The 27,421-nt window shown below is 47.4% G+C and overlaps 1 protein-coding gene across 8 annotated transcripts in view; it reads right to left on the bottom strand.

Moving 5' to 3' along the window:
• Positions 585-27,421, bottom strand: part of SORL1 (sortilin related receptor 1) — a 218,321-nt gene continuing 191,484 nt past the window's right edge. For 3 of the 8 annotated variants that reach the window (XM_021063014.1, XM_021063012.1, XM_021063010.1), the window contains 14 exons: positions 26,060-26,172; positions 25,719-25,823; positions 24,857-24,932; positions 21,997-22,079; positions 20,731-20,827; positions 18,773-18,957; positions 15,112-15,231; positions 14,051-14,215; positions 12,524-12,698; positions 11,433-11,539; positions 8,441-8,633; positions 5,954-6,166; positions 4,614-4,711; positions 601-3,956 (listed from right to left, as the gene is read on the bottom strand). In XM_021063014.1, the coding sequence (XP_020918673.1) occupies positions 4,644-4,711; positions 5,954-6,166; positions 8,441-8,633; positions 11,433-11,539; positions 12,524-12,698; positions 14,051-14,215; positions 15,112-15,231; positions 18,773-18,957; positions 20,731-20,827; positions 21,997-22,079; positions 24,857-24,932; positions 25,719-25,823; positions 26,060-26,172 (1,700 nt within the window). In that variant the 3' untranslated portion in view covers positions 601-3,956; positions 4,614-4,643. Of the gene's footprint in view, positions 4,712-5,953; positions 6,167-6,270; positions 8,634-11,432; positions 11,540-12,523; positions 12,699-14,050; positions 14,216-15,111; positions 15,232-18,772; positions 18,958-20,730; positions 20,828-21,996; positions 22,080-24,856; positions 24,933-25,718; positions 25,824-26,059; positions 26,173-27,421 lie in introns of all 8 variants that reach the window. The other 5 variants (XM_021063011.1, XM_021063013.1, XM_021063015.1 and 2 more) reach the window with 3 other exon arrangements.

Here is a 27,421-nt window from a genome sequence, read left to right as displayed (position 1 = left end):
TCAGCTATGAAAGGGGACAACAATACTTCACAAATTTATTTTGGCTCAATATTTAAACAAAAGCAGCATCCTGGCAGATGTTACACAGATTCCCGCCCCCAGGTCCACACTCTCCAATCCTGACTCTGTAGGTCCACTTGCCTTTCGCTGCTTACTGATTGGCGGCAAGCCCGGCATCTTTCTCACCTACGGACACCTCTGCAAAGGGCTCTCTGACACACTGCTCATCACACTGGTGTGTTTTCTTCTCTCAGATTTGAAGACTGACTTCTTAGCAAACTGTCTCTTCGCAAATGTAGTGACCATGTTAAGAGAGCCACTGCAGCCACTGCCCTGCAGAATCATCTCATTTACCTCAGGACAGCCGCCACTTCTCCCCACCCCTCCGCCAACACAAAGACATCGTGTTCTTGAAGGATCCGCCCTCAGAGACCAGCTTGTTAATGACAAAATTATTACAGGTCTTCGTGTCCTCTCCTCTACGAAATCAACCTCCTTTTAAAACAGACAAGACAAATGGGGTTTGGAGACTGCATCAACCATTGTTATTGCGCTCAAAAGAACAACTCAAGACACGCAGAGAGTGGATTTTCAAAGAGGTGTTTTCTTGATCCAGTTAAAGTTTTTATTTGGTGAAAAAACTGACGTTGAGACAAAAATTATTTTAAAATTGTGCGACAATATAGTAAAGTCTTCAGCATCCATCAGTGATAATAGAAACGTATCAAGGCAATGGAAATCATCAATATCCAATTTCACTTTGGAGAGAAACATGGATTTCACTTGAAATAAGAGCAGAGCAGGCCGTTGTTTTGCTGCAGATACATTTGACTTTGCCTAAAGTTTCTAGTAATTCACAAGAGTCTTTCAATGAGAAAAGACATGGAATATCTAGCATTACATTCCATTTCAGCATGTATACTGGTTCCATTTGGGGATATTTACACATGAAACTAATACCATTCTTGGGTGACTTGGCTCTGATGATTTAAATATGGCTGCTCAAAATTCGCGGGCAGAAATGTATATACAACTATTCTCCCTCAACCCGTGTCCGCTGGCGGTACCCCTTCCGAAAACATGTTCTGGCTCATGTACCCAACGGCACATGTAACCTCTTGCTATCTGTTCCATACCTCAGTCTTGCATAGAAAGTAGTCTATATAAACTTAATGCATTGGCTTTTAGGACACAAAAATTGTACCTGAAAGGCAGCACACACTTCCTTTAAGAAAAATAATGCAGTAGGAATGTCAAGATACAATGCCGACAGGAGGGAAGATTCTGCACAGAGTTTGAGAGTCAATTCCTAAAATCAATGTGGAGGTGATATTTGGTTTGCTGACTTCCCCAGATCCTTTCTTTGAAGGACCTTCCAACTCTCTGCAGGGAAGAGAAACATCTCAGGGATTCAATAGGACATTTTTAGTGGGAAAGTGGCCCATCAAACCTGATAGGATGGGGTTTCTGCCCTCACGGAAGTACTGAGAATATGGTCTCACTGGGTGGAAAGTGACCACTGGCTGAATATTTGAAGGCAGGACTCCCCCTGCCCCCAAATGTCCCACAGGTTTGTGAAGGGTTATGTTCCTTAAATTGTCCAAGTACAGCTTGAACTAGTGGGTCACACATAATGGGCAGAGAGAATGTGCAGCTGTGTGTTGCATATCTGTACCCCAGGATACTACCAGAAATGGAATCCCAGGAACCCTCTTCCCAAAGTTGGAAGTTTCACCCGTCACCAAGCTTCCTCACGATTTCCCCAGCTTGCCAGCAATCACTGGAGCCTCTCACCTGTGGGGAAAAGGGACTGCATAGCCATGGCCTCTCCCTGGACTCCTCTACAGAACTCTACGCTCTGTTATTTTACCCCCATGGACCCACATCTCATTAGGCTTGGGGGCCCCTCAATCCTTCAGGGGGCAAAACTAGCTTCCAGAGAAAGTGTGTACACAATCTCCCTGCCACCAAACTGAAGTGGGTCTACTCGTGGTCCGTCCTGGTCCACGGAGATGTGGGCTTCTGACATTCTAATGCATCCTGGGAGAAAAGAAAACCTTTTCCCTGACAGTGTGAACTTTGGAGGTGGCCTCTCCAACGAGGTACAAAAAAACCCCTTCTTCATCAAAGAACCAGGGGCTCCAATTGGTCACAGTGAAGACAATTATTTGGTCACCTTCAAAGGCTCCATGTAGCTTTTGTTCTCATATCCTTTTGTCACTCTCACCTCTGGACTCTTGCAGCTGGCTTATCTATACATCAAAACCTCACAAAGCAATGTATGCAGAGAGAAGAACAGTGCGTGCTTCAAAAGTTCATAAAAATATACAATTTACACATAGCTGCATCTATCTAGCTTAGTCTTCAGGAACTTAGCTCTTCTGTCTATATAAAATACTCTAGCCCTACAAGGCTGCTTGTTCTCAAACAGCCCAGTGGCATTTTCCAAGGAGGGGGTGATGGCCAGTCTATACAGTACGGTGCACTAAGCATTGGGAGGCACTGGGAACTAGAATCAGATGCTCAGAAACATCTCAAGTTGCCAACTGGAGATGTGCTCTGTAGAAAGGCTTTTGCCTAAGGAAAAATGCAAGAGGAAGAGTCTCGGAGCCTTTTAAATCAGCTTTCACAAATGCCACCAAAAAGTTGGCAGAAAAAGAAGAAAATATACTTACTAGCAGTTTGATTAAATGACTTGCCTCCCACCAGACTGTTAATCTTTCAGTTACTTAAAGTGCTTATTAAAAGGGGCTGTGGTAGGGCTCAGAGTTTTGCAGAAAACTCCCAGATAAGACAAGATCAAGCCCAAGAAATTCCAGTCTTTAAGAAAAAGAGAGAGAGCGGAAAGAAGAAAAAAACATGCTAGGAGGAGGCTCATGACTCGCCACCACGTGTTGAAATAAATGGAGCCCTACCACCGGACACAGTAAGTGTCTGCAGTTGAAAATACTCCTCAACCTATATGGATACATACAGAAATAGAAGGTTTAAGCTACAAACATTTTAATTGGCTCTTCGCTTCCCAAACACTCCCTAGGTAGAACAAAACTCTATCACCCAAGAACGATACTTTTGGTTAAAAGAAAGCAAATACTTGTGAGAAGGTGACGCACTGCATCTAAGAGGAGATGGGGTTTTGACAGAGCCTGCGGATCAAGGACACACACGCAGGAGGGAGCGTGACTTTGGAAGAGTCCCAGCGTGCACTCCTTCTTGGCTGGGAAGAAGTTCTGCAGGGAGGTGCACTCAGTCGGTATCACAAAAATGCTGGACATCGGTGCTTACAGCTCTAGGTCTAAAGTGCGGGAGTCAGTCCCCGGTGGATTTCACATACCTACCAAGTGGCCACGGTCTGAACACTGGGGTGACCATGAAAGGCCGAAGGGACCAGCCCGGTGTTTTTACAGAGAGCAAGAACTCTAGTGCTGCAGCCACTGTGAACAGGACTGAATGGGCGCTGAGTCGTACATCTGCTCCATCTCTCTAAGAATGAATAGCACTTTCCCTTTAAATCAGGCGGGGTACTGGCAAGCGAGATGGAAGGAGAGGAAAAAAAAAAAAAAAAAAGACAAGGCACTGACCCAATTCAAAAGGACTGCATATATCAGTATGGATTTTTAAGGACGGTAAGCGGCCACTTCAATGCAAACACAAAACTTTACATTCAAGATTCTGCAGTGGTAAGTAAAAAACAAAATAATCCCAGAAGGAAAAATTAGGTACTATATATCTGCCAGTGTAGCTATCATGGCACAGATCCAGAACTCTCTCCCACAACTGGAGCAATTTTTTTTTTTTTTTTTTTTGCAATGACAATGACACCAGTGTATAATAAAGCAGTGTTATCACTTTGTAGCTTTGAAAGCCACGTCTTGCACAGAGGCAGGTACAGTAAGAATCCGTCGGTGAGTCTAAGAGAGGAAGCTGTTGCTTGCAGGGCTTCCCAAGTTGCAGCTCTGTTGAAATGAAATGGAGCAATGACTCAATATGCTCTCCTGCCAAACGCCATCGTGTGACACACGAGTCAATAAAAATGGATTGTTTCCGGCATGGTAACAAAACTGCTTCTGTTCTCCACCCCTGGACCCTACAGGCGAGGGGCTCCTGACATGTGGTGTCCGATGACCACTAAAGCCTTGCCCTGCACAGAGTTCCAATAAATTAACAAAACAGCATAAAAGAACCCTCCCCCCAGCACACACCCGAACACTTTCATATAAACTAAATGCAAACAAAATTTTTAATCTGAGCATACTTTCAAGGAGGAGGGATGTCATCCATCACTCTTCTCTTGAAGTTTTTATTAAATACTCTGTGTCTTAGAAAAATAAAAAGAATGGCCAACTCATTGAATCAAAGTTATCTCACAGACGTAAAAGCATGCCCAGTAAGCATAGCCCTGTAAGACTACATGAATATCAAATCAAAGCAGTTTGGTTACTAAAATCAACCTGGTTTGAAGTTCACAGTTGATTATGACAAAGTTTCCTTTCCTTCTTTTTTTTTTGTTTTGTTTTGTCTCATTTTTGGCCCGTATAAAAATAACATATTGCAACTCAAAGTGCATCTTTTAAAATAAACCATCAACTATCTTTATCAAATAAAATATTTACACCATTTGGTTTCTAGTGAGGAAAGCTCTTTCAGGCTATCACCATGGGGACGTCGTCTGAAAATCCAGTTATCATCGGAGCATCTTCATCATCCTCCCCTAAAGGCAAGACAGTGGGTCCTTGGTGAGTCCCAGCGCACTTCCGCCTGACCCCACTTCCCACCACTGACCCCCCTCCCCCATCGCAAGCCCCAGCCCGGAAAGTTAGCAGCAGAGCCTGAGCCAGGACAAGTGATGTTAAATCCCTGCCCAGCTTCTCTCTGCCACTCTTGGCTCACGTGTTCCCCACCAATGGGCGGCCAAGCTTACCTTCATGGTAACTTGAACTTAACCATATAAGGAAAGTAAATCTTTGAAGGAGGAGGATCTTATCACTGCTCCAAAGGTCTAATGGGCAGCTAACATCGAACATACTGCCTGCTTTCTCCTTTGCACCCACACTGCTCATAAAGGAAAGGACCTTAGAGGAGTGTAAGCATTTTGAGGACAGCGTCCCAGAGTCATGGGTGTCCCCTTGTGGCCCCGATACCACCAAGTGCTGATCTTCCTTCCATGATCACTGCACAGCCCCACTGCCCCCAGTAACAGAAGCAAAGAACCCACACTATTTACACAAGGCAATCCAAGTGCTTGTAATAAAGCAAGAAAGGAAACTGAGAAGAAAAGAGAGGACACCTAATATCAAACGATCAGTGAAAACGAAATACCTGTCTTTATAAACAAACAAAAAAATATATAACCGCCAGCGAGGACCTCCCTGGTGGCTTGGGGGTTAAGGACCCAGTGTTCACTGCTGTGACTCAGGTTTGATCCCTGGGGTGGGGGGAACATCCTCATGGCACACACACGAGTAAGAAAAAAAAGGAGTAGCCAGTGAGGTTGCACTAATCAATCAGAAAGAGAAACAGAAGATGGGGAGGGCTTCTTTGGACAGAAGCCAACAGGGAAGGCACGGCTTTTTGTCTTGACTAAAATCTCCAGAGATGCCAGACCTCCAGGTCTGTGCAGGATGACAGGGGGTGGAAATTCCTGAGAATGTGCTGATACTCGGGGACTATCCAAGCCCAGGGTCTATCCATCCTTCCTGCACAAGGCAAGCTCCTACCTGTTCTTTCACAAAACTCCCTGTGTCGGGCCAGAAGCACACATCATTGAAGAGAGTTCCGGTATTTTAATTTATGAGCAATTTCAAAGCAAAGGGCTCCAACTGATTCAACCCAAAGCAGTGGGATCGCTGGTTAATGCAGACCTCCACCAGTGTCAAAAGATGAGCTCAGGGGAGGTCCCTGGCTTTGTGGGTCCATCCTGGGAGGAGGGGCCCCCACACCCTGCCCTACTCACCCAGGTCATCCCCCGAGGAGAAGATGGCTGAGCCCAGCCTGGAGCTGTAGTGGCTGTTGGCAAAAGCCGTGAAGCTGTTCTGTAGCCTCCGATGCTTTGTGTAGAGGATGGCAAACCCGATGCCCAGGCTCAGCAGTATCAGGAACAAGATGGGTACCACCACGGCAGCAACATCAGTAGATCTGGTGGCCTGGATGGCTGACACATCCCTACCTGCCAAGGCAAGATGCCAACCCATAAGCCTCCTATGTAAGGGCAGGAGAACAGACCAGCCCCCTGCCCCCAATGCCCCACCCATCAAAAAGATGCTGAGCTACCTGATCCGCCTGCCTGGTGCAGCACGTTCCTGCCCTGTGACGCCTGAATGTTTCCCTGGAGCTGATGGTGCTCAGGCCATGCGCATGCAAATACGGTAATTACATTAGACTCCTAATCACTGCCTCGTTGGTTATTTAGATAATCTCTTGGAAGGGAGACCTTTGTTGGGGTATCAACATTGATTTCATTAGCATTATTACTTAAGACCACTCGCCTGCCTTACATAAGAGGATGTGAAATCAGACCACTAATTAACCAGATTGCAATTATTTCCCCCTACTTGGCACCAAAGTCACTCTGAACTGCAATTACCTGAAGCTCCATTAAGTGATACAAACGAGATTTCTTTACTGCAATACTGAATTAACAGCTCATGAAGTTTTATGAGGTTTTTTAACTTAAATAAGAGAGAGAGAGAACCTTTCCATACACATTTAACATTTTTTAAAAGCTCTCTGCAAAGCCACTTGGGGTCTATAACCTGACAGAGATGCTTCCTTCCCACTGTCACAAATAAATACTAGCTTTATCATGATGTGCCGATAAACTTGTAGCGACAGGGCTCGGTGGCAAAGCCATCTTCCTGCTGGGTTAGGGCCCGTCTTCCTGGAAGGGGTGGGCTTTTTATGTCGGCAATCCTGAGGAAAGTCTGAGCCTGAGGCAGGAACACAGCTTGTGGGAGTCAGTTTGACTAAGGAAGCACAGCGGGCCTTCTCCATCTTCACGAGGAGCCTCGTTAGGCTTGAGGTTGTCCCCAGTGCAAGGCGAGGTGGTGCCGGCTGGGCTTCTGCCCAGGGGGGCAAGCTCAGCAGCCACCCAGGGATTCAAGCCGACAGGTCCTCATAAAGACAGGCCAGAGAACAGCCCCTTCCTGCAAAGCCTGACCTGACAATTCAACACCCGAGTCTTCCATTTCCTTTGCTATTACCTTACTGGAAAAAACGCCACCAAATCTTAGTTCATATGTCCCAACCAAACCGCAGGAGAAAGCTCTAGGGGAAAGCTCTGGGCTGGAGCAGTTAAAAGGAAGCAGTCTGGGGAGTTCCCGTTACGGCTCAGCAGGTTAAGAACTCGACTAGTGTCCATGAGGATGTGGGTTCGATCCCTGGCCTTGCTCAGTGGGTTAAGGATCCGGTGTTGCCGCAAGCTGTGGTGTAGGTCGCGGATGCAGCTATGACCATGCCGTAGGCTGGCAGCTGCAGCTCCAATTCGACCTCTAGCCCCCACCCCGCATCCAAGGCAGGTGAACATCAAGGGGCAGGATGTGGCCCAAGTGGTCCACCCAAGTGATCCTCCCACCTGACAGTCTTGGTTTTACAAAGGGGGCTCTATTTAGCAAACACTAGGACAAAGGGCTGGTGGTTTGTTTCATACAAGACCTTCTCAGAACCTCTAACTCACTACAGTCCTCCAAAGGGACGTGGTACACATGGCTTCCCTATTTTAGGGGGGTGCCCGGGATAAATATCCCACCAGGAGCCACCCCGGGAAGCAATACAACACCTCTAACATAAGCCTGTGAGTTTAGGCACTGGTCACTTCTTGGCTGGGAGTAAATGGAACAACCAAGTCCAGTGGTAAGATGTTTGTTGGCATCCTGGCTAAGCTACTACAACCTGAGCAGGCTTTCTGTGTAAAGGGAAGGCTCCTCTCCCCCTGCCACTGGCAAGGCCAGCACTGTTCTCTCTGAGAGTCCAGAAGACAGATTCCAGGCCAACTTCAAGTTCTCATCTAAGGCTGATGGCTCAGATGAAGGGGAAGGCTGTGAAATCAGTTGCTCTGGGATGAGATAATCCACTGGCTTGGAAAATAATAAGGAATATTAGCATAGCAGAGGCTCTGAAAAGAACCCCCCCCCACCAAAATAAACAATGAAACTCATTAACCTCATGCTTCCCAAACAGAATTTCATTTTTAAACAAAATCTCCCTTTCTCGTGTTGTACTTTCAGAACTGATCACCTTGTGATCCCAGCTCCTCACACCACACCTGGCTCAGAAATACTAAATAAGTCGGTGCTTAATTAAATTGATGCATAAATGACTGTCTTTTGAACTGCAAGAATCTTTTAAATGCATTTTAGAAAAACACATGTTCATCAAACCGTGCTACGCTCTTGATATATTTCCCCAGAACTAAAGACAGAAACAGGCAGTAAGAGCAACTTACCAGACCCCAACTCATCATACAGCAGGACAGCAGGCTCCCCACAAATCTGGCTGCCAAAAAGGCACTGGGCTTGGACGGTGAAAGTGTAATTATGACCCAGCTTCAGGTTGGAAATTTTAAAGAAATTGTCAGTAGTATTCCCAAGGTACGCTGTGATGTTCATGGCGCTGTCAAACATGTGTATCTCGTAGCCCTGAAAACAAACACACGGGGGATTGTGCAGGAAGTTACCTAAGGAATCTGACAGCTTCTATTTATGATAGATTCCAACTTTGTGTGAGCTCCTGATTGTAGGCTTTTACAGATGCTAAAGCACTTTATGTTTTCGTTGCTGTTCTTTTCACAGCACCACTGAGATACTGGATTCAGGAAATGGGAAATTTCTTATCCTCAATGCCTCAAGTCACTACCACATGCAGTTCTGAGCTGGGTGGTAGAAATGAAAAGCCGAGCCCCAACAAAATATGTCAGTGCACAATTCAAAGTTCTGGTCAGCAGTCTGCTTTGTCTCAGAGAATACGAAATGCCACAAAGAATCCGGACAATTCAGTAACGGTTCACTGAAATGGGATTGGACTAATGATAAATCCAAGTGGCAGCGGACTCCAGCCATGGGGTAAAAAAACAGAGCTTGCAAGAGTAAAAGCAAGACATTTCTCCTTAGGACCAACTCCATGTGCTAACTCCACTGCTGGCTTGCAACTCACTTCCTATCTCCAGCTCTCTAGCTCTTCCAAGCCGATCCTAGTCCCAGACTAGCCTGGCCTTGAACTGAAGAGTACTGTAGTGCTCAGGCTCCTCTTCATTGGGGGAGTGTGTAATAAGCTTCCCAGGTAGACTGGCTCATGGACAGCCCTGGACTCCTGTGCCGGAAAAGTCCCTCTTGGACCAGCCCTAACCCAGCATGCAGGCCGGGGTCAGGACTGACTACCAGACTTCCTCGTTGATCTCCAAGTATTCCAGTGTCAAAGCTCCCAGCAACCCCACACCCCCTAAAAAGGACCACCTCTCTTATCTCTATCCACATATTGGTCCCCATTGCATAACCATGGTCTCCTGGTTCCCATTCCATTGAACTGCCTCTTTGAACTCTAAGTCAGGAAAAAGGATCCATTAAGCAAGCTTATGCCAGAACCCTCCACTGGGAATGGAATATGACCTCAAGCCCAACCTTTATAAAGGTGGGCATCTGCCACTCGGGAAGAAGCCCCCACTGCCAAACTGGGCCTCCCAATACCATTTGTCTGCCCTCCCATTCCTGCATTCTCTTTTATAAACTGGGAACTACCATTTATGATTTTCTATCTCACTTATATGTGGTCCAGGGCATTAGCAAAATGCATAAAGCTGTAAGGATAAAAAAAATTAAACGACACATCAACCACCCATAATTTACTTACTTCGGGTGCCTTCTCTTTGTTGCTGTCGTAAATAAAATTCCTTATGCATGTTGTTTCCTTAGAGTGAAATCCTAGAAGAACTGCTGGAGCAGAGGATACAGCACTTTCAAAGTTTCTAACCCTCATTATCCAAGTGCCTTGCAGAAGGCTGAGAGGATTCATACTCCCAGGGCGTTCGTCTCCCCAGCTATTACCCATACTGGTAGTACTCTTCCCTTCCCCCCCAAACACCTGCCAATTTAATGTGAAAGTGCTCTCTTTGTTGTGGAGAAGACTAGCAAGGCTGAAACGTTATTTTCTTTTGCTCACTGCTGCTGGAAATGTTTCGTTACCTGTGCCGTGTTCAAAATTAGAACACGGTTGACCCTTGAATCACCCCGGGGTTGGGATGCCAACCCTCTGAACAGCCAAAAACCCCAGAAAGGAATTCCTGTCATGGCTCAGCAGAAACGAATCTGACTAGAAACATGGGGATGCAGGTTCGATCCTTGGCCTTGCTCAGTGGGTTAAGGATCTGGCATTGCTGTGGCTGTGGTATAGGCTAGCAGCTGTAGCTCTGATTTGACTCCTGGCCTGGGAACCTCCATGTGCCAAGAGTGTGGCCCTAAAAAGACCAAAAAAAAGCAAAAACCACAAACACCCAAAAACCCAGAAAAATTTGGAGTGGGCCCTCCATAGGCACAGTTCCACACCCTAGGATTCAACCACCCGAGATCATGTGGTTTTGCTGGTTCTGCACAGGAGGGACCCACACAATTCAAATCTGCATTTTTCAAGGGTCAGCGTGCTTCTGTTTTGAATAGATCTGAAGGCTTTCTTTATATTTAAGTAGAGTAACCATCTGTATGTCACGGCTGTGAGAATTTTCAAATTTTAATTTCGCTTTGCTTCCAGCATCACACAGTGATGATTTAGACCCGCAGGGCTCTTTTCAGACACTACACTGCAAGGTGCCCACCGCTGATTTGTTGTGTCTCCGTCTGGCTCATGCTTTGCTGACAAGGGGGCCAACCCGGCTCCCTTTGAGAATCTGTCCTCCCTTGGGTGGCAAATCTGTTCCCAGGGGCCCCTCTCCTCCTCCTCTCTCCTGCTACGAATACAGTTACTCATTTGTCCGTAACAAAGCAAAACTATGTGTTTCTCCTCTGTCCACAGACTACCTTCAGTTACTTCCTGCTCCCTGGAAAGACACTGATGAGATGCCAGGGTGACAGTGAAGCTCAGTTCCCCAGGACTAAAGCCACAGCCCTGCCCTTGGACCAGAGAGGCGGGGCCCTTGGTTCTGAGGCTGAGCCTCATCCCAGCCTCGGGAAGCATGGTGAGAGCCCCAGCCCATTTCCCTGCCTTTTAGGGGACGACGAGTTCAGGAATGAAAAGTGCTTAGTGCAGAGATTCTCATCTTTAATGGGCAGTATAAACATCTCGCTAATTAGCAATCCTACAGAAAAACGGTCCTTTAATTCTCAAGTTCACTCCCCTGCCCGGCTTTTTCTTTTTACTCTATCTATGCCAGCAGGCTGTTAACAAGCTCATCTCGAAAACAGCATTTCAATTAGATTTCCAAAGTCATTGAGAAGGAGGGAGGAACTTACCCTGCTTTCATTAAAATGCTTTTCCTTCAAAGCTAGGCTTTTCCAAAACAGAAGGACGTGGTCATTTTCTGTTATGATTTTTAAGGCATCAGGTGCTGATAAAGAAACTGAAAATTAAAGAAGTAGGATGCAATTAATGGCTATTTGAGTCTCCCTTTTCTTCTCCATCAAAGATTGATTAAATAAGGCCAACCCTGGAGGGACAGTTTAAAGGAGGAAGAGAACACACATACTGCCTCGTATAGAGCCTAGCACACTGCAGACACTCTTTAATGGCATCTGGTTGTTATAATATCACTGGCTAAGAAATCAGCATGGTATCTCATTTGGTAGCCCTTAGACTCAAGGATCCCAAAAACAAAGGGGGTGGGATAGGCCCACGTTTAAAGCCTGCTGATCTCTGCTCCTGCCCCATGTGCCAGAGGGGCCTTAAAGCTCAGTGAAGGGGCTAGGGAGCTCACCCTGAAGACACAGCCCTGGAACAACGATAAAGTAGGGCCCGGGCCCACTGCTCACACTGCCAGGCTCCGTTACTGACACTCTGATATTGCCTACTGCTGTCCGAATAACTGGGCTTATTACCTGCTCTCTGAACTTGAGCCTGACTGCTGAGCAAGCCTGGGACTGGTGGCAAATCCTTTGCTAAGATACTACCGGGGTATTGGTCCTCACCCATTTCTGCACACAATATTGCCACAAGGCACCTAAGGCAGCTTCGGTTCAGGTGCCCAGCAGCAATGCTTGGCTTTAAGCAGCAAATATTCAGTTTTATTTCTACCTCTCTTGAAAATGTTAAAACCAGCTAAAGGAGGGGAGACCAGAGGAATGGAGATTGTGGAAAATGATAGTCACTCCCCGGCCCAGGGTGCCCTGGCCACCACCCCGCGGCCCAGCCTGGATTCTAACGGTAGTCCCTGCACCTCCTATGCCAAATCCTGATGCAAATCCCATGTCTCAAAAAAATTAAAATAAAAAAGAACAGGAAAAAAAAAAAAAAGAAAGAAAGAAAGCAAGCCCATGTCTAGAGGCATCCCAGGAGCACCAGGGGTGCCTTGTGCTGGGAGGAGCCCTCCAGTCGCTCGCCTGCTTACCTGTGGTAATTTTGATGCTGGAATCTTTGCTCATGTTCCCCAGCTGGACAATGACATGGTATTTCCCCCCAGGTTCCAGCTTATTGAGGGTGTATTCCACGGTACTGTTGCGAGATTTTACCTTGTAGCTCCTGTCACTCTTCCTTATTAGATCTTTAACTGCAATTGCATATAACTGGGACAAAACAAAGACATCTTAATGGTAATCAGAAACTTGGTGGGTTTTTTCACTCTTTGCCCTTCAATGGTGGACCATGTAACAATGGCTGGGACCCACGGCAATAGTATTTTGAGCCCCAACCTCTGACTTTGTTCTTTGGAAAGCCTCTGGGGTGATCAGATCCAACCTTCTAACAAGCATTCGCTCCCAAATTTGGGTATCGAATTATCAATTTGACCCAAAAAGAAAAAAAAAAAAAAAACTCAAGGGAAAGCCACATTTATGGTAGCATCAGCAAGTAGGATGGAACAGGCAAGAAAAGCCAAGTTCATTGCTCAACTTTTGTATCTCTGCCACCCCAGTAGTGTTGGGATGCTGTCAGAGGGGTCTATGAATGAAAGTGTTCGGTCTCAGCCCTAAAGGACAGAAATTCCACTTACTTTCTCTCAGACTGCTCCTTACATATATGGGGACGGGGGGAAAATAAAAGGACAGGCAGCAAGGACAGGAAAGTCAATCATCAGGCAGAGGTTTAGCGTCTAAAAGAATCTTCACAATCAAGCATTTATTTATTTATTTGCTTCTGAGAGCCACTGGTGCAGCATATGGAGGTTCCCAGGCTAGGGGTCCAATTGGAGCTGCAGCTGCCAGCCTATGCCACATCTGTGACCACAGCTCATGGCAACGCCAGATGCTTAACCACTGAGTGAGGCCAGGGATCAAACCCACATCCCTCACGGATCCTAGTTGGGTTCGTTACCGCTGAGCCATGACGGGAACTCCACAACCAAGCATTTAAAACGACCCACCGAAGGCAGAGGGGACGGAGATAAAAAGCAGCCTGAGCAAAAGAAAATGGGAGATTCTTCTAGAATCAATGCCTCTTCTTTTAGAATAAGGGCCAGTAAACGTTTTCTGAAAGGTTCAGAGAGTAAATATTTTAGGCCTTAAGGGCTAGATGGCCTCCACCACAACTACTCAACTCTGCTGTCTACAGCACGAGAGCAGCCACAGATCACGTGCAAAGGAACAAGTATAACTTGGTGCTAATAAAACTTTATTTAGAAAAACAGGCAATGGGCTAGATTTGGCCTGCAGGGCTTTGTTTGTGAAGGTTGAAAAAGCAGAGAAGAAAAAAGGACAAATCAACATGGTAGCCAGAAAGGATGGTGACGTGACAGCTAAGTGGCAGCACCTGAAGGACCCCATCATTGGCCAGACAGAAATCAGGGGAGAGACATCCCCCTGAGCTCCAAGCACCAGGCCTAGGTTTCTGGTGCCATTACAGGACCTCCCCTCCTCCACCCCCCAAACCAAACCATATCGAGAATAAGCTGCCTGGACGCCTGGACGCCTGGCCTGCTCACCAGGTCCTGGTCAGGAGAATCATACGGGGATTCCCACTTGATGACAGCGGAGGTTTTGCCTGTATGGACCACATGCAGGTGACGGGGAGGGAGCCTGCTGTCTGGGATCATCCTCACCACGACGTAGTCCGAGGACGGCCCTTGGTAGGGCACCACCACCCGGACCTGAAACAGACACCACGTGAACCCACGCACGTGTTACCAAATCATTTTTCCTCACAACAGTGACCGGTACACAATTAAAGCTCAATGCACACAAAGAGCTACAAAATAATTCCCCATCTTTCCCAGACCTCAAATCCATTTTCCCAGAGATAATACTAGTAATGATTTCATGTCCTTCTTTCTAGAAAGGTCGCATGCAAATACAAGCGCAGATATATGCGGGGGGGTTCATACTTAATATGTCTATGTTTACACATGAGGATGTATGCGTGGCCTATTTTTTTCTTATTTTTACCTAAGTGGGAAAACATCACACATATTATTACATATTATTATGCTCCTCACTTCTTTTAGTTAATAACAGCTTGGGGAATGGTTCCAAATCAGTACATTTAGTTTGCTGTATTTGTTCTGGATGGCTGCCCTGTATTACATGGCAAAGATAAGCCATACCGTTTTTTAACCAGTCTTCTCTCGACAGACATGTTTCCCATTGTTTGTTATCACGAGCAATAGCATATCAAGTACATTTTTCCATATACCCTGGCACACATGTAAAAGCATGTAGGCTAGATTCCTAGACATGGAATGTGACCAAAACTCCGATCTATCCCTGAGACCCACTGACCAAATTCTCAATCCTGCAAGGGAGCTGCCATAGATTCAGTGGCCGTCCACTCTGTGTTTCGAGTAAAAACCTGATGCTTGTGAAGAACTATCCTTCTGTCTCCTCTCCCCCTCCCCCTCTCTCCCTCTCCCTCTCTCTCACATACACACAGATCCTGGAATCCACATCACCAGCTCTCCAGTTCCTGGGTCTGAGCTAGGAGCTCAGCAATTAAGACACCGCAAACAAATAAAACATTCCTCTGTCCTCTCTGGCATAGGAAACTTACCAGAAACAAATACTGCTCATCTCTACTGACAAGGACTGTTTTGTTGTGCTGTGAAGTCGTCACGCTCTTGGGGTTTCGATAGAGGTCAAGAAAGGACGTAGCATAGAAAATACCGTAAACCTGTTAAAAGGAGAGAATGAAAAAGGACACCAACTCAGTGGCCAGTGACCTCCTCTTCTCAAAAGCCCTAGTTTAAGACCCTGGGAACAGCTTCCAAAGAGCTTACAGAGAGGTCTTCATTCAACATCTATTTCACTAGTATTTACAGAGAAGGCACACTGGGCCAGGCAGTGGGGTCCCACCTATAAAGATAAATATGGCACTGTCTCTGTCCTTAGAGCTTGCTTTTTTGAGGCCAGCCAGGCAGAGGAGAAAAATGGAGTTATTAACGAGTTGTAAATACAGAAAGTTAGATGCTATACTACAAGTTGCAAATAAGCTGGAGAAAAGGGGGTGACCAAGGAAGGGGACACTCTACCCGTGTGAGGGGGGCATGGGAAGCCAAACGGATGTGCTGAGGGGGAGCAAGTGTGCAAGCTCGAGGTGGAGTGGGGAGGCAGGTGCACAGACTGCCCAGCAGGTACCCATCTGCCCTTTATTCCTCAGACGCGTCCTGGTTCTTCGTGAGAACCGCCACCTGGAAACATGCCTACAGCTCCATCTCCCTCTAAGCAGGAGAGGCCCCAGGACAAGGCTGGTCAGTGACAGCAGGGAGGGCTCCTTAACCTGCAGGGAGAGCCCTTGATCCTGCCCTCCTGCTGCCTGGAATATGGAGGGCGATGTGGCTCCCGGAAGCCTCCTGCACTGTGAGGTGACACCGCAGGCTGGAGGTGGCAGGGCCTGGGGCCCAGATCAAACCAAGCTGCAGCTGTAGAAGCCCCGGAGGGCTGAACTCCAACGCCAACACCTTTTAACTACACTAATGAAAAGCCACTATTCTAAGTTCCTATTCTCAGAGGCCATTCTTAGCCCTAAATGGGAAAGACTTTAAAGCAGGAGAAGGGACTAGGATGGCCCTCCTAGTGGGGAGGATGGGAGCTGAGAGCGTTTACAGTGGGGTTACGGGCGATGGAGGTTCCTTTGTAAGGCACAAGCAAAGGGCATTTTCTCCAAGAGCATAAGAGTGGGCGAGACAAAAGATGTAAAGAAAACCGTACCTATCTGGAGAAGCCGTGTGGATGGAGGGAAACCAACAGGGACATGCAGAGGGACTTTGGTGTCCTAGACAAGCACATGGGATTGCAGCAGGAATTGGGGAACAAGAGCTCGGAGCAGGAGATGGGATGGCAGAGGGGGCCAAGGTTGCAGAGGCAGGCCTGCTTCCAGAGAGGAAGCCCCGTGCAGCCACTGGGTGGAAGCTCCAGCCAGGAGCCAGGAAAGAGGTCCTTGGAGTCAAGAGATCCAGGGTGTAAGACAGCCCCAGGTATGGAACTAGAGACTCTCATACTGAGTGAAGTAAGTCAGAAAGAGAAAGACAAACACCATATGATATTACTTATATCTGGAATTTAATATACATCACAAATGAACCTATTTACAGAAAAGAAACTCATGGAATTGGAGAATAGACTTGTGGTTGCCAAGGGGGAGAGGGAAGAAGTGGGATGGACAGGGAGTCTGGGGTTAACAGATGAAGACTATTGCATTTGGAGTGGATAAGCAATGAGATCCTGCTGTACAGCACGGGGAACTATATCTAGGCATTTATGATGGAACATGATGGAGGATAATGTAAGAAAAAGAATGTATATATGTATGACTGGGTCACTTTGCTGTACAGTAGAAATTGACAGAACACTGTAAATCAACTATAGTGGAAAAAATAAAAATCATTTAAAATAAAAAATATCACCCTATGTGACAGTGATGGTGGCCATTCTCACAGTGGAGAGGACAACGATGAGTGAGATGTAGGCATTCTCAGCAAGCTGAAGACAGGTGGAGGCTGAGAGTTTTATCCAGCTTCGTCCTCTGAAAGCTACAAGGAGTATAAGCAGCCTCTCATCAAGGAGGAGCCCAAGCTAGGCTCCTTTTCTGCATTCACACTAAAATCAAGCCACAGGAGTTCCCTGGTAGCTCAGTGGGTTATGGGTCCAGCATCATCACTGCTACAGCTCTGGTTAGAGCTGTGGTATGGGTTCGTTTCCTGGCCCGAGAATTTCTTCCTGCTGCAGGTGTGGCCAGAAAAAAAAAAAAAAAAAAAAACAGGACAAAACAAAAATCATATCACAGGCCAGTGTTCTGTCCCTGAGACCCTACTCTGCAGACGGCTGGGTGTGATGGGTGGGCGGGCCCTGAGTTGATACATAAACAGAGACAAAAGCCCCTCTGTGAGCAGAGGCTACCTCAAGGTAATGTGGACTCTGAGCATTTTCCTCTCTGTTCCTGCTTCAGAATCAGGTTCTGGAGCAACAGAAGAGCCAAGGCTATTAACGAGCTTAATGAACCTGAGCTCTGACTCAGTCTGTTGCTTTCTCAGCCTCGACTCTGGCCAGTTAGCTCACCTGTCCGGGCCTCAGTCTCCCCACTGGGAGAGCAGCAACATCTACCCCCCAGAGCTGGTGGGAGGGCTAAGTGGAGACGCGTTTGAAGGGCTGGCATCATGCTGGCACATGGTGCTAAGTCTTCTCTCTCCTTCCTTCTTCACGGCTGATCTCACACACAATTATGTGCAAACCTTGGTCCCTTCCCCAGGAAGAAGTCCTGCACCCAGTGCCCACCGGGGATGCCTCAGAAGACCGGGCTGGTGCCTCCCTCACCAGCCACTGGGTCCTCCCTCAGGCTCAATTACAGGTTTAGGTCCATATGCTTTTCCATTTGGAAGACCCAGGAAACGATCCTTCCTTTCAGAACTTACTAATGAGTTGGGAGATAAAGAGTAGACAGAAGATAACAACCAGGACAAAGGAGCATCCAGTGACACACCATGCTGGGTGGCACCAACTATAAATGAGGAGTGTGTAAGGGAAAGAGATGGAGGAGAAGAGGGTAGGATCTGACTACATGGTGGGAGGAAGAAGGCCTCCAGGAAGAGAGGGCAGAAGCCCAGGCACAGAGGCAGGAAGGGGAAGCAAAGAGCCTTGGGAAGGCGTGTGTAAAAGCAAAAGAGGGTGCCCCCTGGGGGCAGGTGGGCAGTAAAAACTCCAAAAGAGCACAAATCTCATCATAGAGAAACAAACTGTACAAAAACAAAAGGAAAAGAAAGACCTATGTGCAAGTGCAGTGAGGACCCAGGAATGAATGGGGGGCAGATTTAGTGGGATGGAGAAGGTAACTTGTGGGGGGCCACACAGGTGGGGTGGGGCTCGTGGAGCCGGGGGCATGGTCCCCAGTGCTGTAGTAACTGTCACTGCAGCTGGCTTCTCCCCCATCCCAAGGTGAGTCCCGGGCTCAGGAATACCCCCCCTCCTCACACTCGGTCCATTGGACAGCACACAGCAGAAGATCGTTCTCTTGGATGCCAGGCCAGGGTGTGGAAAGAGACGCTGGATGTCAGGTGCCTCTAGAAGGTAATCCAGAACCGACCAAGAGGGTAGCTCGTGTTTGGGGTGAGGGGGAAAAATGCAGGAGCAACAGAGGGGAAAGCCCAGGGGCTGTCCGGTGGCCGAGCGCCAGGGGCACAGCCATGCTTGCTCTGCCACAGTCATCCTAGCCGACTTACCACATTCCTGGGGCCGGTCCAGGTGCATTCCACCGCCGTCTGATTGATGGCCTTGGCTTTGAGGCTTGGGGCGGGTGGGCGGACGCCTCTGGTCGTGACATGCTCAAATGCCAGAGGACTGTCCCCTAAGTCTGTCTTGGCCCAGGCAGAAATCTCGTAGGGTGTATGAGCGGTCAGGTTGCCAACTGCAGAAACAGGGACAAAGGGCGGGCGGCAGCCATCAGGAACACGTATCTTTATGTGCACCCCCTATGTTTTTAATGCCATCTCTGAGCTGAAGTGAGTCCCACATGTTATAGGATTTTTATTACAAGTCCCCTCAGCATTATGTATTAATTGCTACTGCAAGTAACAGTGCAGGGACACCGGGGAATTCCTTTTAAAGCTGACCATCTGGGGATATAAATTGGTACAACCCTCCTGGAGAGCCATTTGGCCTTGTGTGAGTGTTGAAATCCTTCATAAGCTTCAATCCAGTTAAATGAAAGGGACCCCAAAATTTGTGCAACCAAGATGTCCAGCACAGTAGCTATTACGGTAGAAAAAATTATACGTAATCTGACTGACCAGTGACAAGGCAATGTGCATTCATGAACCGCTAACATGGCCATGAAAACTTGTTTCCAAGAATATATAATGAGACTAAAAAATTCTCTTATTTAGGTTAAGTGAAAAAGGCAGGATATAAAACTATATATTGTATGATTCAAATTTTACTTAAAATGTATAGAGAAATCAGTAAAGAGGAAAAATATTAACTTTGGAGATACCCAAAATGTAAAAGTGGTTTCCCTGGGAAGTGTCATGACATATTACAATTTTTACTGTAACTTTTTTGTTTTCTGTTTTCTGTAATAAACAGGTGCCCCCCCTTCCTAATTAGGAGAAATGTTATTAAAAACTAAAAGAGCAGTGAAAAAAAAGGATATGCTAGGAGTTCCCACTATGGCTCAGTAGGTTAAGAACCTGACTGCAGTGGCTTGGGTGGCTTCAGAGGCATGGCTTTGATCCCCAGCCTGCTGCCATGGGTGAAAGGATCCAGCATTGCTGCAGCTGCAGCTTGGATTCAATCCCTGACCCAGGAACTTCCATGTGCCACGGGTGTTGCCACCAAAAAAAAAAAAAGAGAAAAAAAGATAAAGAAAAGAAGGCTATGTTAAGAGGACAGCCTTTGGAATCAGAAGGGCTCGGGTTCAAGGCCCAACTATGCTTTGCAGCTGTATAAGAAAGAATGACATAGTCAAACTCCCTAGGTCCATTTCCTTGCTGCTAAGGTGGAGGAGACTTACAGCAGCGGCCTGTGGGAGGGAATAAAAAAGGAAATGCTTGTAAAGCGCTTGGCATGGCCCTTAACGTATAAAACACAACACCTGCTAGGATTGAAAGGACTGTGCAAACAGGACGAAAGGGAAAAGAAAGGAGCTCCCATGTCCTCCTCAACATTCCCATGAAGCCTTGGCCACTGAAGGTTTTGTCTTAGGAATAAATTAAAATCCATCCTTTAGCTCATTTTCAGAGAGGAGAACTGGACCCCCTCCCCTCCCCTCAGTTTGTCCATTCATCCCACAAATATTTATTAAACGCCAATTATGCTCCAGGCCCTGCGTTACCCTGTACCAGCAAAGGAGGAAAAAGAGAGACTGGTAAGTAGACCCAGGAACACTCTCATCTGCAAAAATCATCTACAAAGTGTTAATCTGGCTTCCCAGTGTATCCTCCTTTTTAAGCCTCTGACCGATGAAGAACCCTCAGGTTAGGAAGGGGTTTAGGGACCCACTCACGGACCCCTCACCTGGACTCAGGACCAGCATCCTCAGTGGACAAGAACCTGCCTGCTCAGATCAGCTGCAGAGAAGACCCTGCCTTTCCCAGCACCCCACAAAAGCTCGACCGCCCGGAAAGCACCTTTCTAGCTTTCGTCCTCCCAGCTCACACACCCACCAGCTCCAGAGTGCTACCTCTGTGTGATAACATGCTCCCTTGGAAGTTCAAGGTTCTCTGCTCCTGTGCATGGGTATCAAATGCCCAGAAGAGGTTCACCACATAGCCGTTCACCTGCCAAGGACGAAGGGGCACATTACACGAAGCGTTCACATCACCCGACACAAAAGGCAGCCCTTTTCTGTTGTTTGTCAGGCTCTCCCTTCTTACAATGGACAGGCTGGTCATTCTGACCCTTAAACCTGTTCCTTTTGTGCTATTACTGAATATTTAACTAGACTCCTACTTCTATAAACAAATGTGAGACCATTTATAACGTAAAATGTAGAGTCAATGAAACAAGAAGAGTGAATGCAAAATAAAAGGACAAGAACCGATGAAAAAAGGCAGAAAGAAAAAAAGTTGAAAAGGTAATTCGATTATGGTAAGTACGGATCAATCTTAGCATAGGTGGTCCTTGTAGCCAAGGCTAAGTGGTCAATCCATTGTCTAATAAGAGCACATACATCCATCCTTGAGTCACGAAGGACTACCTTTTCCAAGTACTGAGCTCATCGAAGGATTTGATCTAAAAATACTGGACAGCACACAAATTAAAATGTTTTTAAGACCAGAGACTATATATAGACAAGGTCTACCTGAGGCCATGTCTGGCATCAAGTGTCTCTGAAACCAAGAGTGTGACACCAAACTGTAGTTCAGTAAATGGACAAGGACTTTGAAGGCTATTGATTCCAACAAACTTCACAGCCAGGGAGAGACAGGGGGAGAAACAGGCAAGAAAGAACACTATGGAAGGTGGATCCAAACTTGAGAAATCTGGGGACACAGATAATTATGGTGAAGCTGGCTATACAGATGGACCACACGGAGGGGATGAAGGTGCTGGAAGGGAAGATACTGGGTGGATATAAGCGGATATGCTTTCAACATATCTGACTCTCTCCCAAGACTCTCTTCCACTGTGGGAACCTCTGCATTAGCGCTTAGCACCAGGAAATCCAATAAAGCTGAAAATTACAGGGCATACATATTCTGTTAACACCAACTCCTTATTTGCACTGTAGCTGTGAACCATTTAATTATATTGTTAAAAAAAAAAAAAAAGGCACCAGGCTGAGGCAGAATAATTACACATGAAGACTCAAGTTGCTCTTTGTGGGGGAAGAAACCAACCTAGTCGTATTTTAGCTTCACCGGACCAAGTCATTCCTTAATCTTCCTATGGGTTCCCAGGCAAAGGAAAGCCCCACCCAACCGCGGGTTTGAAATTTCAGTATTACCTTGATGTCACTGTCCATGGACAGGGTAAAGCTCAGGGAGTTTTCGTCGTAGCTGTCTATGTGGATGTCTGGTTGTGGAATCACTGAGAACAAAAAGGGATTCAAAAAGAGAAACCATGTGATGAGAAGTGAAGAAGGCCGCACTTAACCGTTTTCAACTCAAGAGACAAAGCCATCTTTCAGTTGGGGAAGAAAGGGCATTTCTTTGGCTGTTTTTCCTCTTCTATCTCTTTTACCACGGCTGTCCTGAAGCTGAGGGTGGGTCCACGGTTGCCTGGTGAATACAGAACTATCTTGGCTCCGTCTGCTTTCCTGGCCAATGGGGTGGAGCCGAAAAGTCCCATGATGTCAATGTCCCAAATCTGCCCTGTTTCAGCCTGGTTCTGAAAGGCGCAGGGATCACACTGAAAGCCACCTTTATGGGCACCAACAACATCTGGGCAGACTCAAGTCCTTTTGGAAGGCTGACAGCAGGAAAAACCTTCCGTCATAACTTGTAAATGTACATGTGGCAAAAGGGAAAGAATGTGGGCTCTGAGGTCTGGCAAACTGGAGTTCAAACGCCTGTTGAGACGCTGCCAACTCTGTGAAGACCTGGGGCCAGTTACCTGCTCCCACTGAGCCTGGAGAGAATCATCTACACAGAGGTGGGGAAATGCTCTACAATAATGCATGTGAAGGGCCAGGCACTCAACTGAAGTTCCCGTTCTCTCCCTTTCCAATAAAGTCCCACCCATGACAGATGACAGCACTGATGCTCCATTGACATTCTTAAAAAGACCAGAGCTCCAGCTGAGCACTGAAGGGGCCAGGACAGGGCAGCAGAGAGAAAAGACCACTCTTGGTTCAAGGGATGGGCACATGCTGGTCAGGTTGAAGGTCTACCCACCAGAAACCTGATGCTGCCCTGCCAGGTGTCATCTAGGAGGGCTGGACGGGATGGGCATTGTCAGAAGATAATATTGAAGCAGCCCCTTGTACATTGGACTCTCAGCACACGTGCCTCTCACACAGGCAAGGCAAGAGAGATCAAAGGAGCAGATGTAATTTGGTGGCAAAGAGGTGTATCGAAATCTGAAGGCGTCTCTCCCGATGATCGATCAATGTGGGCTTGAGAAAAACCCAGTCACCAGAGGCAGAAAGGCTGTCAGGAGTTCCAGGCAGCCAACTCGGAGCAAACTAGTTTAGGTGTTGCTGTGAAGCGACCTGCATTATCACTGAGGTGGCTGGGAACAGACCAGCGTCTCTCCAAATCCCAGTGTCCTCAGCCACAACATGAGCAGCAGAATGCGGACCGGGTTGATGAAGACTGAGAAAGACCAAGTCATGTGAAACAACCAGCGCAGCACTTACGACAGAAGTGGCTTTTCTCAGTGTTGTTATGACTAATCCACTGCATTTGCTAATGAAGGTGGTGCTTCGGGGTGGGGGGGCGGTGTGCCATGGCTGATTTTGTCCCCCACCTTCTTAAGTTACTATGACACGAGATCACAGGTAGATCATGACACACGACTTCCCGACTTTGTACATAGTTGCCTCTGTACACAGCCTAACCAACACACGTATGAGGAGTTGAGGTTGAGCCTCAAAATCACATAAAGGAAGTCTAAGGGCGGCAACTACCCGCCGAGATTTTCAAATGCAGATGTGACTTGTGATAAGGGATTCTAGGTACTACCTGTTTTTTGATGACCTTCCAGTGTCCGCCCTTTTCAGTATGTATGGTCAGTACATTTTGCCTCATTTTGTAGAGGAAAATAATTACCACAGTCAAATCTCTAGGGGAGCATGAATTCAGGGCACTTTTTCTGATACCCACCAGCGCCTCCAGATGCAAGGACTGGCCAGCTTCACCAAGTCCGGCTGCCCCCTACCCTGATCTCAGTGACCCCACACTTTAAAGGCAACCAGACAGTGACCCTCCAAGACCCAGACCCTATTTCTCACAAGCTCCGGTTAAAATAAAATCCCCCAGTCAGGTTCCACGAGACACTTCCAACTTTCACACCCGCCAATCCAGAAATAAGAGCCCTAGTGCCGAGACCCAAAGACCCAGACCGGGAAGACGAGCTGGTCTGTCTCCCACAGTGCATCAGAGCCTTGTTTCTGCTGCTTCCATCCCCGGCTTATCCACGATTTCATGGGCTCCTCCTCAGCACCACTGACGGGGTGGAGGAAACTGGACTGGACCCTGCCCTCGTGAGGCACATGAGCAAGACAAAGATCCCGCTGTCCAGCAAGCAGGCGGTGGAGTGGCTCAGAGCACAGGCTCTCGAGTCAGGAGATGGGGTCCCAAATCCAGCTCTGTCACTTTACTGACTGTGTGGCAAGTGACAGCCTCCTTCTAGTTCCTTATCTGTTCTTGCAGTCGTTCTGAGGGTTCAATGACACCAGCTGGTAAATGCAGGGCAGCAGGCAGCCCAGCCCTCTCTGAAGGACTCAGGCACTAGAAATCACCACCTATGCATGGTCGCTTTGTGCCACAGGACACTAACACATGTCAGCATGGCGCTCTGGCAAAACCACCACAGATGAACATGGATAAAATCATCTCTCTCAGCTGAGAAGGAATCCTTCTATTTTGTAAGGATTGTGCATGAGCACAAGGGCCGGGCATGATGGTCCCTTGTGTGCTTTTATTATAATGATGCTCAGTTCTAGAAAGAGGAATAGCCCAACACTCACCCCAAAGACTTCCTGTCTAAAGCACTATGGAGCCACCCAGAAATGTGCCCGTGTTGCGGGGAAGGAGGCTGTGTGAAGCTTTTAAATCAATGCCTGTCCATTTTTCTGTCACACCAAAAGTTACTTCCAAAGGGCTTCTATCTTCTCTAAATCTGCAAGTGCTGGAATCATTTACCTTTTCCTTTGTTGGTGGTGGTAATGGATTTAGAATCGCTCCAGTTTCCTATTCCACGACTAGTGACTGCCGCCACCTTTCAAATGAGAGTGTGAGTTAGCATGAAGTCAAAGCAATACCCCATTCAAGCCAGAATCCCAAGTGAGCTAACAGGGTAAGGATTTGGCAATAAGGATGGAAGAAATTATACAGGGAGGGATCCAGGACAGTCAGAGGCTCCAGCAACTCAAATTAAGACCCGAGAAGAGCCAAGAGGAGGGGATCTGGGTAGAGGGAACTGTGACAGCGCTGAAATTACGACATTTCTGTTGACTGACAGATGTCAAGGTTTTTCTAAAGGGCAGGGTGTGAGTGGGGAGTGTGTGTGTGTGTGCCTGTGCATAAACATATGCAGCTGCTCGTGTAAGGGAGTGTATGCACTTAATGGTCTCAAACCATGTTCTGCACAGGATCGCTTTTCTACTAAAGACACTGGTAATATATTTCATAAGAACCCCACAATATCAGCTGATAAATGCCACTTAGCATAGCTTGGAGCTCCCTGCAGCTGAAGATAAGCAGAAAAGAAATGCGTGCAAAAGTCATCAGAGCTGAGATGCTAGCAGATTCACTGGGTTAAAAGCAGGTAACGCTGCACTGCCATCATTTCTTGGTTGTCTGAGCAAAGTCTGATTTCAAGTTCTCTATGGCACGGGTTTATGAGACTGAAAAAAAATGATGAGCTCCCAGAGCAAGGGGCTGGGTATGGAGCAGACCACTAGTAAGTATCTCATAAAGGTAGGCACGGATTTCTCCCAAAAGAACAACCATCTCCCCATCTTCCCAGACCACCCACGTGGCGGACACACGAGTAAGCACTCACTCGGACAGTGTACGGGGCGTTGAGGAGTAGGTTCCTTATTTCTGTACTGTTGCCGGCAGACCTCTGGGAGGCCCACATCTTGGAACCACTCCTGCTGTATTCTACCTGCAGTCAGAAGAAGGACATGCTAGTAACAGGTAACCAAAGGGCTGGGCATCCGGACACCTTACAAGGAGGCCGGCAAAAAGGGGAAGATAGAAAAGGTTCTGACCAATGCAGGATTCCTTACAAGGTGACACCAAACCAAGTCCTTATCACACAGAACACGCTTCTGCTTCTGCCAGACCCAGAGATCTCCCATGCTCACCCCCAGGGACAGCCCACTGCTGGAAAGTACTTACGATGTACTCTCGGATGAGGCCGTGGGTGTGGATGGGAGGGGTCCAGTGGCCCACGATCACCCCTTCCACTTCCCTGTGGAGTGACAGCTGGAGGTTCTGAGGGGCATCTGGCACTGGAAAAGAAACACCGCGAGGTTAAAATCCATCTGCATGTGGGCCAACTGGAGGAATCTCCCTGAGCTTAAAACGCTGGCCAGAAAGAATCCAGAGGGAGTTCCCTGGTGGCCTAGCAGTTAAGGATTCAGGGCTGTGACTGCTATGGCTTGAGTTTGAGCTCTGGCCTGGGAACTTCTGCATGCCAACAAAGGGGGAAAGAATCAAGCAGTGAAACCTCTCCACTAGAAAAGGCTGTGACCTCGGTCTTCCCATGGACAAGACACCTTTCCTCTCTCCCAGGATGCAAGGCCTGCAGTCCACACAACAGACCATGGCTTTGCAGGTCTGCTGTAGGTCTGGGGCTCAGAAAGCCTGCAGGACACAATGACCTGGGCAGGCTAAAGTCACCACCGGCCCTGGGCTTTCGATGCCAAGATCGTAGTTGTCAAGGATGGTGTGTGCTGCCTTGAATCTCATATAGCCCAAGAACCGTGGGCACCGCTACGAAGGGGTAAGACGCACTTTCTAAGAGCACAGAACTTTCTGTCTTCGAATGAATGGGATCCTTAGTAACTTTAGGGCTGGCATTTCTAAGACTTTTCTGGATCTTCCCTTCTGTGACTGCCTTCAGGGCCCAGGTGGAAGCCACACAGAAACCAATTATAATGCCTTCTAGACAAACTTCATTTTAACTGCAGCGTAGTTATTCATGTTAATAATCCACAGAAGATGAACATTAAGGTTGAACTGTATCACCCAAACCCCAGATTTCTATGCTGAAGTCCTAATACCACTATCTCGGAATGTGTATTTGGAAATACAGTCTTTCAAAAGGTAATTAGCAGTTCCCTGGTAGCTTAGTGGTTAAGGATCTGACATGGTCACTGCTGTGGCTCAGGTTCAATCCCTGGCCTGGGACCTTCCATATACTGTGGGTATATGCCACCCCGCCCCCAGCAAAAAGGTAATTAAGTTAAAGAGGTCATTAGCCTTAATCCAATATGACTTGTATCTCTATAAGAGGAGGAAATTAGGGCACAGGCAGGCACAGAGGGCAGGCCACGTAGAGGCACAGGGAACAGACGGCCATCAGCAAGCCAAGGAGAGAGGCCTCAGAGTAAAACCAGACCTGCCGTAGTTCCTGTCGTGCCATAGCAGAAATGAATCTGACTAGGAACCAAGAGGTTGTGGGTTCGATCCCTGGCCTCACTCAGTGGGTTGCCATGAGCTGTGGTGTAGGTCGAAGACGCGGCCCGGATCTGGCGT

This window comes from Sus scrofa, chromosome 9 (assembly GCF_000003025.6).
Source record: "Sus scrofa isolate TJ Tabasco breed Duroc chromosome 9, Sscrofa11.1, whole genome shotgun sequence".
Taxonomy (NCBI): Eukaryota; Metazoa; Chordata; class Mammalia; order Artiodactyla; family Suidae; genus Sus; species Sus scrofa.
Note: the sequence above shows the minus strand (reverse complement) of the source record. Positions and strands in the feature narration are given on the sequence as shown.